Source organism: Pan troglodytes, chromosome 10 (assembly GCF_028858775.2).
Source record: "Pan troglodytes isolate AG18354 chromosome 10, NHGRI_mPanTro3-v2.0_pri, whole genome shotgun sequence".
NCBI lineage: Eukaryota > Metazoa > Chordata > Mammalia > Primates > Hominidae > Pan > Pan troglodytes.
Window position 1 is genome coordinate 116,750,553 of NC_072408.2, and position 13,860 is coordinate 116,764,412.

Here is a 13,860-nt window from a genome sequence, read left to right on the forward strand (position 1 = left end):
GTATAGCCATGGCCAGAAGCGAGGTGTAAGGTAGCCCCTTTCCCCCTCCACCTAGAGCTAGCATTGTCACCACCCTAACTATGCCGCAATCCTGTTTCTAGAGGCATTTATTTTCGGAGCTTCATAACAAGATGAAAAAAAAGAAAATACCATGTAAATCAAACAAGACAAAGCAAACCAAAACTGACATTGTTCTTAAGCCTGTTATGTAGACTTGTTTTCAATGACCTTGAAGTCAGCATGCTGGGAATAGCTGCCATTATGAACATGGGCATCATCCCTTTCTGGGTGCATAACTCATGCTCTCCCAAAGCAGGGTCTTCAATCCTGCTTACCTGTCATGTTTATTTTCTTGGGCTGCTCTTAAGAGCTCCTGTATGTTTTTGGTGATCTGTTCAGTCTTCCTGATGACATCTTCGGTGCTAGGGAGAGTGGGGCTTGGGGCCACATGGGGTTCTGCTGTGTCTGGTACCAAGCCATCACCTGGCCACACCATACTTCTTTGCCGTCCCTTTCGGCTTGACCTGTGAACATTAAAGATGCAGTTAAATACAGCAGGTGCTTATCAGCTACCCCTCTGCTTCTAGGAGCCACTTTGTATGCACTGGCTAAATGCATGAGCAGGCTGGTCTCGTCATTTCCTTTATCCTGTCTAGCAGGAGACTCATGGTAAGGCTCTAAAATCGGCTATTTCACTCTACCATAGGGCTGGAAGTGTTGACTCTCACAGGAAGGGTGAAGGAGGGGAAAAGGGAGGGAAAATACCTGGAGCGGGGAGGGTGTTTGTTTATAAAGCCATCCCCAGGTGGGCCAACTCCTTGGATACAAATGCAGAATGTAACCTAATGTTGTCTTCATGATGAAGTGGGGTAATGACTTTAAACACACTACAGACAGCTAGAGACACATAACATGCTGGTACAAAGAAAAAGGCCTTTTGGCAACAATGTCAGATGACAAGACATGTAAACTACGAGCATATGCTTGAATACTTTAAGACTTTATGAGTCTGAAAATAGAGAAAAGGGGTGTGTGTGGTGAACTGCTTCTGCTGGCCCAGGCCTGCCAGGTCTCTGGCCCTGGGGAGCCCCTCCCCTGGCACGCTCGTCCTGTGCATGTACCCCATGCCATCTGGCTCCATGTCGTTGGGAGTGTTGTCGTAGTCACTCTCAGGTGTGCTGTTCTGCTTCTCCAGCCTGGATGCCTACAAGAAAGAAGAGGGACCCTCATGAGTTTGTAACATGAGACCCTTCTCAGGAGTCTTCCCCAGGAATTGTTACCTGTTAGGCTACTGGCCTTCACATCCCAAATCTCATTTGGAACAGGGGACAACTCTCTAGTGAAAATTTAGTAAAAGATGAATATTGGATCCAGAAATGGCCTCTTTCCTTCTTTGCACCATTTTCTTCTTAGCTCAGTGGCCACTTCCTAATCAGATCCTTAGTACAAACTAACAGACATGCAAGGCAACACATCCTCATTTAGTTCTCAAATTTATAACATAATGAGATGCAGTTAAAATACAGGCAGGGTGTGGTGGCTCACACCTGTAATCCCTGTATTTTGGGAGGCTGAGGCAGGACGATTGCTTGAGGCTAGGAGTTTGAGACCAGCCTGGGCAACATTTAAAAAATAAAATAAAATAAATAAATAAATAAATAAATAAGCCAGGCATGGTAGCATGAACCTGTAGTCCCAGCTCCTCAGGAGGCTGAGGGAGCACTGCTTGAGCCCAGGAGTTCAAGGTTGCATTGAGCCATGATCGCACCACTGTACTCCAGCCTGGGAAACAGAGTAAGATAAGACCCTGTCTCAGAAACAAACAAAAAAAAACATGCCAGCACTTATATGACCACAGACCTTCAGCACTGGAAGCTACCTTCAGATTATCTGATTGAACCCCATATGAGAAAATGAAGGGCCAAAAAAGCTGGGTGGCCCACCAAAGGCCACAAAGTCTGCAGAAAAACAGGACCAAGCACCAGGTCTCCTGCCTCCTGCTACCTCCAATATTTCATGCCTGGGCTCAAATCTATCCCTTAAAATGTAAAGATTTGGTGCAACTGTGGTGATCAAAAATGGGATACAGATTCAAAAGAGGAATCCTAAAAATGTTTTGAACAAATGGCAGCACTGCTAAACACACAATCTTCTAGGGTGACGAAATTTGAAGGGGACTTTATTCCTTCGAAGGGGACTATGTTCTGAGTATTTCATGAACATTATTTTCCCTATTTATTTCACCCATAATGCTTGAGAACTTCTCTGGAACAGAGATCAGTGAAGGCTAATTTAAAACCTAAACCACTTACCTTATAAAATACAAGTGTGAGCTATTTCTAGCTTTACTCCTTGAATTTCATCCAAGTTAATCAAAACATGTGACTAAGGAGTTTTATTGATGCTGCAATAAAATGTGGCTAAGGACACAGATGTAAACTAAGAGCTTTGTTTAAACATATGGAAACCCTGTAGCTTCATCCAAAAGAGTGGCTACTTTTGAGTAAGTTGGTTTAAGAAGGTCTACATGGCCAGGTGCGGTGGCTCACACCTGTAATCCCAGCATGTTGGGAGGCCGAGGTGGGCAGATCACTTGAGGCCAGGAATTTGAGGCCAGCCTAGGCAACATGGTGAAACGTCATCTCTACTAAAAGTACAAAAATTAGCTGGGTGTGGTAGTGCACACCTGCAGTTCAGCTACTCGGGAGGCTGAGGTGAGATGATCTCTTGAGCCTACGAGGCGGAGGTTGCAGTGAGATGAGATCGTATTACTGCACTCCAGCCTGGGTGACAGAGCTAGACCCTAACTCAAAAAACAAAACAAAACAAAACAAAATAAAACAAAACCAAAAAGAAAAAGAAAAAAAAAAAACCCACAAAACTCTACATAAAGCCTGTCACTCCTTACTGATAACACCTGGTGGGTACAGGCAAGGCAGCCGGACCCACGTGGAGGAGCCCCCCTTATTCACACCACACTTTGTTTGCTATCCCCATACACTCTTCTGCTCCCAGGGCGCATGTTCTCTTCTTTGTCGGCTAAGGTCTTCCATCCACACCTCCACGCATGCTGTTTAGTTCCCAGCTGCTCAAATACAAGACACTTGCTGTGGGCTCCTAAAATTCACTATGAACTCGTGCATCCTGCAGCCACTCAAATCCATCTGGCAGATTAAACGTTGGCTTGGAGCCATATGGGGAGTCTGTAAAACTAATTTCTGTAGAATCTACAACTTTGATGATCCCTTTGTTTATATCTCCTACCAATAAGTAGTTCTGCTTCTCTTGCTGCCTTGTTTTGATCTGGCTTTATGAACAGTCAGTGAGTTTGGCTGCTAGAAGTCTATAGCAGGAAGATCATGGGCAAGCACTGTGGTCTTCCAGAGATGAGCTTAGAAAATGAAAAAGGAAGAAAAACCCAAAACCCTTCTTATCTTTCACAGGGAATGCCTAACTTTTTTCTTTTTTTTTTTGAGATTGAGTTTCACTCTTGTTGCCTGTGGAGTGCAATGGCATAAGCTAGGCTCACTGCAACCTCCGCCTCCCGGGTTCAAGCAATTCTCCTGCCTCAGCCCCCTGAGTAGCTGGGATTACAGGCATGCACCACCACACCGAGCTAATTTTGTATTTTTAGTAGAGATGGGGTTTCACCATGTTGGTTAGGCTGGTCTCAAACTCCTGACCTCAGGTGATTTTCCCGCCTCAGCCTCCAAAAGTGCTGAGATTATAGGTGTGAGCCACCGCACCCTGCCAATTTTTTTTTCTTTTTTTTTTTTGAGACAGGGTCTCACTCTGTCGCCTAGGCTAAGTGCAGTGGTACAATCTCGGCTCACTGCAGCCTCGACCTCCCAGACTCAAGCGATTCTCCCACCTCAGCTTCCTGAGCAGCTGGGACCACAGGCCCGTGCCACCACGCTCGGCTAATTTTGTACTTTTTTGTGGAGAGAAGGTCTCACTATGTTGCCCAGCCTGGTCTTGAACTCCTGAGCTCAAGTGATCCTCCAACTTTGGCCTCCCAAAGTGCTGGGATTATAGGTGTTAGCCACCACACCTGGCCCCAACTAACTTTTAAGTTTTATTTTGGTTTTTATATATACACCCACACAGAGGTGTGTGTGTGTATACATATACACATATATGAATAGATAAAAACTTGCATTTACGTAATTATACTGAAAAATTTGCCCAGAGCTGCTCCAGTGGAAAACAAACTAGAAACAGAATTAAACCCAGAAAATTCTACATTTTTATAATGAATCTTTTTTATTTATTTATCTGGAGACACAGTCTTGCTCTGTCGCCCAGGCTGGAGTGCAGTGGTGCAATCCTGGATCACTGTAACTTCTGCCTCGGCCTCCCAGGTTCAAGCGATTCTCCTGCCTAAGCCTCCCAAGTAGCTGGGACTACAGGCACCCACCGCCATACCTGGCTAATTTTTTGTATTTTAATAGAGACAGGGTTTCACTGTGTTGCCCAGGATGGTCTCAAACTACCGAGCTCAGGCAATCCACCTGCCTCGGCTTCCCAAAGTGCTAGGATTAGAGGCGTGAGCCACCATGTCTGGCCTTTATAATGAATCTTTTTGCCTTCCCTGATGAAAATGTGATAAATCGCAAATCAAATGCATTACCCTCAATGATCAAAAGTACCAAGTTTCATTTAAACATTTTAGAAGAGTAGTGACTCATATACCTAATAAATGCATTTGGTAAATGTTTTTTCAAGTATGGAAAACAACATATAGCAGCAACCACCCAGGAAATCAGTTACTTACACGTTAGTTAAGTCCTTCCATCGTTGTCAACAAAAGCATATGTACAGAATTTCAGTGTAGCCAGCATTTAATTGTATCAAAATTATTATAAACATGCAGAGCCAAAAGCTATTGGTTAAGAGTGCTGCTCTCTCAAAGCTGTTAATAGGAAGGTTACCTTACAGCTGGTGCTGGTTCAATGTATTTAATAGGTTTGCAGTGTTCTCTGAATAAAGACACGCCATAAAAATCTAAACTCATGATGAAGCTGTCAGGAACAATCAGGGTGATCAGTTTAAATGATTTTTGTACAAAACTCTGTCTCAGCAAGCAGTCCTTGCAATGATTTTTAAGGCTACCATACAAATTAAAAAACAAAAATTTCACAGTAGACAAAAGAGGTTTGACTTACAAAATTTCTAATGAGATATTTAATCACTGTCTAACTGTCCTTTAGTTGTATCTGGGCTATTTTAATGAAACATTACAGTTCAATTTCAGAACTGCTCAGGAGACTTTTTTTTTTTAAGACAATCTCACTCTGTCGCCCAGGCTGGAGTGCAGTGGTGCAATCTCGGCTTACTGCAACCTCCACTTCCCAGGTTCAAGGGATTCTTGATTCTCGTGCCTCAGCCTTCCAAGTATCTGGGATTACAGGCATGCGCCACCACCCGTCGCTAATTTTTGTATTTTTAGTAGAGACGGGTTTTGCCATGTTGGCCAGGCTGGTCTCAAATTCCTGGGCTCAAGTGATCCACCCACCTTGGCCTCCCAAAGTGCTGGGATTACAGGCATGAGCCACTGCACCCAGCCGAGACTTTAAGTACAATGTATCAATAATTTTTTTTTTTTTAGTACAGTAATTCCTTTTTTTTTTTTTTGAGACAGGGCCTCACTGTGTTGTCCAGGCTGGAGTGCAATGGCACAATCATGGCTCACTGCAGCCTCGATCTCTCATGGTGGGCTCAAGTGATCCTCCTATCTCAGCCTCCCAAGTACCTGGGACTACAGGTGCACATCAACACACCCGGATAATTTTTTATATTTTTTATAGAGATGGGATTTCGCCATGTTGCTGAGGCTGGTCTTGAACTCCTGGGCTCAAGCAATCCACCCGCCTAGGCCTCCCAAAGTGTGTGAGTCACTGCACTCGGCTGAGAATTCTTAATAGACTGAAAGTGAAGTGAAGAATTCCAAAAGGGTCAGGGCATGGTGGCGCATGCCTGTAGGCCCAGCTACTCAGAAGCCTGAAGTGGGAGGACTGCTTGAGCCCACGAGTGTGAGGCTGCAGTACGCTATGACCATGCCTGTAAATAGCTACTGTACTACAGACTGGGCAACATGAGACTCTGTCTCTAAAAAATAAAAAATACAAAAACGAATCCTGAAAGGGCCTTGGTAATCCATATGCCACTGGAACTAGGAAAGAAAGGCTCTCCATAATTCCTAGGTGTGGAGGGAATGGCAAAGGCCCAGTGCAAACCCCACCTTGCCTGTAAAGGTGGTCCCTTACCCACAGCCACCTTCCTCCTCTTACCTTACATTACCCTTCCATTAAAAAAGAGATGGAGCCAGAACTGGGACGTGGATTTTCAAAGCCTGTGCTCTTTCCACGGCTTTCCCAGGTTGTGGTCATGTACCACTCTTTATGCATGAAAGTATTTTTTAATTGACAGTGCCTTTGGGAGCAGGGGCTGTGCCAGCTAAGTCCTTAGGACCCTTTCATTGACTTACCAAAACGCTGTGTATGGAGGAGGTGCTTAATACTTACTGCCTGACTACTCTAAAAGGGGCTTACCTGAATCATGCGCTGCTATTAAGACCATAAATTATACACCAGTAGGTGAGGTTTAACCAACCCGTACAAGTGAACAGCTTTAGGTTAACAGCTGCTTGCACAGCTCCAATGCCACAAGGTGTTACAATTCTGATTCAAGATGCAGGGACTTGTAAACCTTGGTTTGTCAGCACTTGTGGTGCTGACATAAAATGTGTCACAGGTTAAAAAAAAAAAAAGGCACGACATTTTAGTACTTCAGCGAGTCCACATACAGCAGTTTCAATCTGACAACTGTAGCCCTGAACAAATTGAACAAATTTGGCCTATTATAATATCTAACCAGCAGCCAGCTAATTTTCTGGTTGTTTAAAAAAACAGTTTGCTCAGAATAAATGCTGTAGGGTGATTTGCAAACTTTGTTAAATATGACGTGAACATGAGCAGTATGGGGTTAGAGAAAGGGAGGCGCCCTCGATGGGTGAGCGTGCATGTGCACGAGTGTGAGCCTGATGCACTGTGAGAAACCAGGAGGAAGTGCTGCCTCATGCAGGACGGAAGGGCAGTTAGCGAGGGACAGGAGGGCCAGAGCCCAAGCACAAAGCGCCCAGGAGCACGGCCCCTCCTCCAGAGAGCAGACCATTCAGAATGTACTTAACCCTTCGGGCGCTTTCATCCCTCGACCAGGAAAGTGTGGAGGGGAAGGAAGGCAGAGATGAAGAGGAGGTCACAAGTGCACTCCTCCCGATCTGGAATGGGAAAAAGAAACACACTCGGGAAAATACAAAACAAACCAAAAACCTACCACCTTGCCAGCTTCAGTAAAAGAATCCTGGAACACCACACATTATGTGACGTGAGTGCTGCAATCTCAGTGGCCACCAGTGACAGGACCCCAGAGATGCTTAAACCCTTGGTGAAACACCTCCTGGAAATTACTCTGAATTTAATAAGGCTGCTTTTCCATAAGGGAAATACCTAACATAATTTGTCAAACTTGTCAATAATTTTTTAATGGATACTATGAAATGCATATTTGTTTTTCAATCAGGACTGATGTGAAATGAGAAACTATAAAAATGATTCTAAGTTGCTATACACAATCTAATTTTTAGTACAATTACAGTGCCTTCCTGATATATCTTTATATTCTAATTTTTTCTAAAATAAGTACACTGAAAAATAACAAAGCTGCTTTTCCTAAATTTTGTCTTCAGCTATACAAAAATAAGATTCTTAACTTAGGGTGGGCACGGTAGCTCACACCTGTAATCCTAGCACTTTGGGAGGCCGAGGCGGGCGGATTGCCTGAGCTCAGGAGTTTGAGACCAGCCTGGGCAACATGATGAAACCCCGTCTCTACTAAAACACAAAAAAATTAGCCAGGCACAGGACCATGTGCCTGTAGTCCCAGCTACTCAGGAGGCTGAGGCAGGAGAACTGCTTGAACCCAGGAGGTAAAGGTTGCAGTGAGCTGAGATCACACCACTGCACTCCAGCCTGGGTGACAGAGCGAGACTCCATCTCAAAAAAAAAAAGATTCTTAACTTAGTTCAGTGGCATTCCCATTACATCAAATGTATCAAATCAATTGCCTTAGAATGTTAAACCCAAATATCTTAAAAAGAATCTGAGATAACAGACTCCCAATTATAGTAAAACAATATTGTAATTTTACCACACTGAAAATTGACAAAATTAAACTAGGGTTTAATTTACGAAACCATGTCCTTGCTTTGCATCTACCTTGAGAATTTTTTTGGAAACTCCCATAAAATTTGACTGAAGAAATAATAAACTTTGACACTCAAAAAGACAAATACTACCCTCTGAAAAAGCATCACATGAAAAAGTTTAAATGTAACATCTTGGCAGAACACATATTTTTATAATAAAGTAATCCAGAAGAAATATATTTGAAAACCTTATAACACAGTATGTATCCCAATGCAAAATAAGATTGTAAGAACCCTGCTGCAGAACACAATCTCTGGAATTCCGTGCTTCTAAGACTGATGTAGAGTATTACATTTCCTTTTCTGAGACAACAAAGCCACACTTCCCCCACCACGGGGGGAGGAGCAGGATGCAGAAGCGAACCTAGCAGGCACACTGAGCACACATGGAGAGGCTGCGGAGGCCTGGAGTCTTCCAGCCTTGCCTGGGTACCTGGGCCACAGACTCAAGGCCACCTGCTTGAGGAGGAGCTGAAAAGACGTCTTGGATTCTAAGGGCTCCAGTACTTAAAGGGGCACATCCCTGTCTAGCTCCAAGAAGGCAACACTTCCTTCTGAGAGTGAAATTTATGATTTATTTTTGTTTTTGGAAGTAGAGAAGGAAGGAAGCTTTACCAAAAAAAGTTCCAACACTGGCTGGTTGAGAAATAATCATGGATGTGGGGGAGAAAAAAGCAGCAGTTCGGGCAAGAGCCAGAATCCCCAACTTGGTTAGGAAACCATCAGCCCATGGCCCTGTGTGCTTGTGGGAATATCGCAAGCATCTGTGGACATGTTAATACAGCAAACACAATGGTAACTCTCTTAGTCCAATTTGGCAAAGCAGAGCTGTGGGGACCTGTAGGTTCAGAAGAGGGAACAGAGTAGTTAGGCTGCATAGAGTGAACAGCAGAAGCGCCAGTGGTGTTACTTACGTGCGCGGGGAAGGGCTGGAGTCTCGTCCTGCTCTCTTCGGGGCGGCTTGCTTCTCCCATTGGGAGATACGGTTTCTGACCTGATCCGGTCTCGTACATGGACATGGGCCTACTGCCCCGGGCAGACGGACGTCTCTTTAAGGAAGAGTGGTTGGAAGTGTCTGTGTACTCAGAACCAGTTTGCACCTGATATACATTGGTTGTGGCCTGTTTCCTGAGGTTCGAATTTTCACTCTGGAGTGTTTGAAGCTGAAAGAAATGTTTGGCAGTGGGACTGTGTTTTTTTACAGCAAGCAGAAAAAGCAAACACCAAGTAAATGAAAACAACTACCAGCTTTAAACAATAAGGACAGTAACAGCTAGCCGGGCTGAAAGTAAAAAGCCAATACAAACAAGGACCCTTTCTTCTGGATTGGGTGAAACACAATCAACTCCCTTCATCACGTGGCAAATTAAACAGCTTCATTTCTGAATGCGGAAAAGTTGTGGTTTGGACTTCCTCAAAACAAAATGTCTAACCACTTAAAAATTTGTCATGGTGGGGCTGGGAAATGTTTGCAGGCAAGCTGTACACTGGATTATTCTAAGGCTGTTTCAAGCAAGAGTTCGAGATCATTAAAACATCATTTAGGTAACTTGCTTTTCAAATGAGCCCTGAGCAATTTGCAAAGGCCAAAAATGACAGCAGACACCATGGAAGCAGCACAAAGATGACTAGGGTTGCTTTGCAAAGCAAGAAAGACAGAAGTTCAGCTTATGAAAAATCAGATCGCCTATTGCTTTCCAAAAAGCCAACAAGAAAAATTATGATCAACAAGTTTTTATTACATAATACTCTTGATATTCCAAACAATTCAGCACTTTGTAAAAAAAAAAAAAAAGAAAAAAGAGAAAACCGGATCATGGTAAGTTTGCTATATTAACATATCACGAAGAAAACTGGAAACCTATTGATCTATGGAATTGACATCTTCGCATGGATGCTCCACGCAGCACGCTTGCTTCCGTCTGGTGAGTGATCATCTTTTGGCCAGGGCTGGAATATTTGGCCTTTCTCTCCTTTGGCTTTGTCACCCAAAAAACACGACCTCAGTGGTGTCAGCTTTGAACATGCTAATCTGCCTGGCACCACCCCATTTTAGAGACTGTCACTTGGAGGCCCTGAATGCTCCTTCCATTCCTCACATGCAGGCTGCTCCATGGTGCTGGATGGATTAGAGTTAAGGGGTCAGCAGGGAATCGTGTTACTCTTTGGCATCTGGCATTTTAAACACCATTCACCACGTCCATTCTGCGCAGGGTCCTTCCCTTCTGGTGCGCCTTCATCTTCCATGGACATTTTATAAGCTGGGTGTGGTGTGAGTTCAGCTGTCTATTCTTTGACAGAGATTGTAAAATCTGACCAAATTCCCCACCACTGCCAAGGTTTAAGTCCACAAGCAACTGTTTGCACCAGAAGATCATTACTTTTTCAGTAGCAAACCCATTCAATGTTAGGAGTTACTTTCAATTTTTATTTAGAAAGCACCAATCTGTGAAAAATACACCAATAGTAGTTGCTCCTCTTCATTAATTAGCATCTTTTCCAAGCAACTGTTAAATGTGAAAGATCAGATACAAATCATGCTACTTTGTCAACTTTATGTATATTAAAAACTTTACCCAACTTTGAAATATAATCATCTTTGCTAAATAAACAAATTCCATATACTTTATATTAATCATGCCAAACTGCTGTGAAAGTGTGACTTACTGCCTCTTCCACAAAAAGACCACTCATTCTGTTTCCTTGAAGAGCAAGCCATTACAGAATGATAGAATGCTTTTATATCACAAAGGCTGGCAGGGTATAGCTCATATCTGCAATTCCCTTTCCAGGGAAAGAACAGCTGCAAAGCAGCTGACAAAGCAGCCCTGAACATTTCTACATTCCAGGATACAGACAGGCATGAAGTGCCTGTTGAAACTATTCAATAGAGAACCCAGGGCCTAGAGTGAAGTGGTCAAGGTTCAAGGACTGAGGTGTGTAACTGACACAGGTCCCTCAATGGGGCACTGGTGCATGTGATCACGTGTTTGTCTGTATAAAAAGCCTCTGTGGCAGTTATTTAGTTAAGGCCTTGAAATCTGAAACTTTATCCTAACACTTTTCATGCCTGGATTTTGTCTGAATGTGTTCTCATGAGCACAAGTTCTTGGTCTCAATTTTTAAAAATGTTAGTACTCTGTATTTAGAGAGATGTCTTCACATAAATTTTAATGATGTTTATCTTAATAAGAACCAGGCTACACTTTTTTATTTGGAAGGAGTATAAGGGAAAATAAAAAGTTATAGACAATTCAATAGTTTCAGAAATCAAAAGCACTTCTAAGAATTGATGAGATAATCAATAAGCAAAAGCAAATAATTTCACTTGCATTTCTCAAAGAAGCTCAAGACATTTGCTTTCAGAGATAATGAGGCTCTCTCTGGTGATTTCCAAAAATACTAAAAGAAGCATTGTTAGATTTTAAAAGGTGATGTGCAGCAGATTGATTTACAGTGGCAAAATCAGCATGTTTCAGAAATAGTCACCTGGTCAAAATTATTAGTCCAATTAATGGAACAAACTATAATCCACTAAATAAAATATATTCCAAAGAAGGCAAAGAAAATACAGGTCCTGTATGTTATGACAAAGGGGCTCTCGGTCTGTCTCGTTTACAGCTGCACAGCAGCCCTAGACAGGGCTGGGAGACACAGAACAAGTGTCTGTTCGTTTAAGGCTAGCTGATCTTAAGCATTCTTCATTCCCTGCTACTATAGGCATTAGAGCCATTTATTTCAAAAAGTCTCAAAAATGCTCTAGAAGTCAACATCAAAAGAATCCTAGACCAAACTCCAGGCAAAAGTGCACAGCAATTTCCTTCCCTAGTAAATAGAGGGGCATGGGCCCCTTTTTAGTTCTTCCACCTTCCTTTAGGAAGCAGCACTGAAAAGAGTCCAGGCACACATGGAGTGTGCCATGTCCTCAGGTCTTGAAAATGATTTGAAAACCTTACTTCTCAAATGACAGCCTAAAGACATAGATTATATATTTCATTTTGTTTCTGGTTAAGTAAAGTGTCCAAATCTCATTTTAGAGCTGAATGATGAGTGATACCCACAAAGTCATGGGCAAAATTTGCAATTTTTCGAATTCCCTTACTTAGCCTTCTCATAAAGAGTTGCATACACAATCCCCCTCCTACTAAGGGTATTCCTTGCTACCATCAACCACACTCCTTTTAGGGATTAATATATTCACACGGTTCTGATTCTCTCAAAAGGTAATGAATGAGAAAATGCTGAGCAAATGAGATTGTTTTTTACCAGTGTGCAGCTCTTCCTAGTACAAATGAAATGTTTTTTCTTATTTTTTGAGAACCTACTCTGTGGCAGGCCCTCCTGTAGGCTCTGGGGATAATACAAGTTAGTAGTAAAAACTGGTGAGCAATAAGGTGGGGATGTGGGATAGGGCTGCCAGGGTGGGAGCAGGGTTTGAATGCTGATAAACATGCCCCTGCCCAGGGCTCTCATTGGCTCTGTCTCCATGGTGTGATCATCCTTCCCTAGCAATGGGAAGAAACCCCATCCAGGTTTCCAGGAAGCACAGAATAGTGCAAGGGTTATTCTAATGGGCACAAATGCTTAAATAGATGTTAGGTTTCTCCTACCTGGGGAACTTACTCTGGATATATTTCATTTTAAATATCCAAATACATCCTGCTTCAAAAAGACAACTTGGCCCAAAGATTTCTAAGGCTGTTACAATAACTGTTTTTCTTTCCTCGGACCACATCACAGTGCCTGAGATTCTTCCTTGTACTATGGGATTAAAGCGTCAACCGTCCTGGCATTTATTAACATGTTACCTTTTTCTGCATAATTCTCAGCTCGTCACTCAAGTTGTTATTCACCTTCATTAGCTGCTGTATCTTGGCCTCAGAAGCCACTAGAGCGTTTTTGACCTCCATAAATTCCTGTACAGTGACTGGTCCATCTGATAAATCTGAATCTAGGCTCTAAAAATAAATTGGGAAAACGTTCACAATCTGAGATGACGAGAACATTAAAGACTAACAGCTCAAGAATTTCAAATTCTGACCAAGCCAGCTGAATTGCAAAGTTAGTCAAACCAAATCAAGGCCTCTGAGAGTAATGCGAAACTAAAACATAAAAGTAGGGTCACTATCCTATTTAAAAAATTTGAAAGTCAGTATTTTCTAATAGAACAGGCAGTGAGGCTACACATCTATGCTGACAATGACTGTCTAAGGAGGTCTGTCCTGTCTTGTAAGCCTTTCTCTCGTTCACTCGTTTTGTTTTTATTCATTCTTTCATTAATTCATTCATTCCAACATTTTCATTGAACATTAGGCAGTGTTCTAGGTGCTTGGGATACATTAGAAAAGAGACAAAGATTCCTGCTTCCATGGTGTTTATATTCCAACAGCATGAGAGAGTATATATATTGCATGATTGAGGGTGATGAGTGCTGTGGGAAAAGATAAGACAGAGCAGGGTAGGGGGCTGCATGTTAAGCGGGGAGCTGGGGTAAGCCTGTGAGTGGGTGAGAGGTGAGCAGAGCCCCAGGAGGTGAGGGGATGAGTCACATGAATCAGGAGGAAGAACATTCCAGGCTGCAGTGGAGCTCAGCT

The 13,860-nt window shown here is 42.9% G+C and overlaps 1 protein-coding gene across 31 annotated transcripts in view; it reads right to left on the reverse strand.

Moving 5' to 3' along the window:
- GIT2 (GIT ArfGAP 2) overlaps positions 1–13,860 on the reverse strand; it is a 66,860-nt gene that overhangs the window by 8,280 nt on the left and 44,720 nt on the right. For 6 of the 31 annotated variants that reach the window (XR_008538362.2, XR_010147756.1, XM_016924164.4 and 3 more), the window contains exons 14-17: positions 13,075–13,224; positions 9,181–9,429; positions 1,122–1,204; positions 336–524 (exon numbers count right to left, since the gene is read on the reverse strand). Coding sequence is in view for 24 of the 31 variants with exons in the window: in XM_016924164.4 (XP_016779653.1) it covers positions 336–524; positions 1,122–1,204; positions 9,181–9,429; positions 13,075–13,224 (671 nt within the window). In the remaining 7 variants the exon portion in view is untranslated. Of the gene's footprint in view, positions 1–335; positions 525–1,121; positions 1,205–7,189; positions 7,280–9,180; positions 9,430–9,984; positions 10,774–13,074; positions 13,225–13,860 lie in introns of those variants that run through there. The other 25 variants (XR_008538363.2, XM_054663510.2, XM_054663511.2 and 22 more) reach the window with 9 other exon arrangements.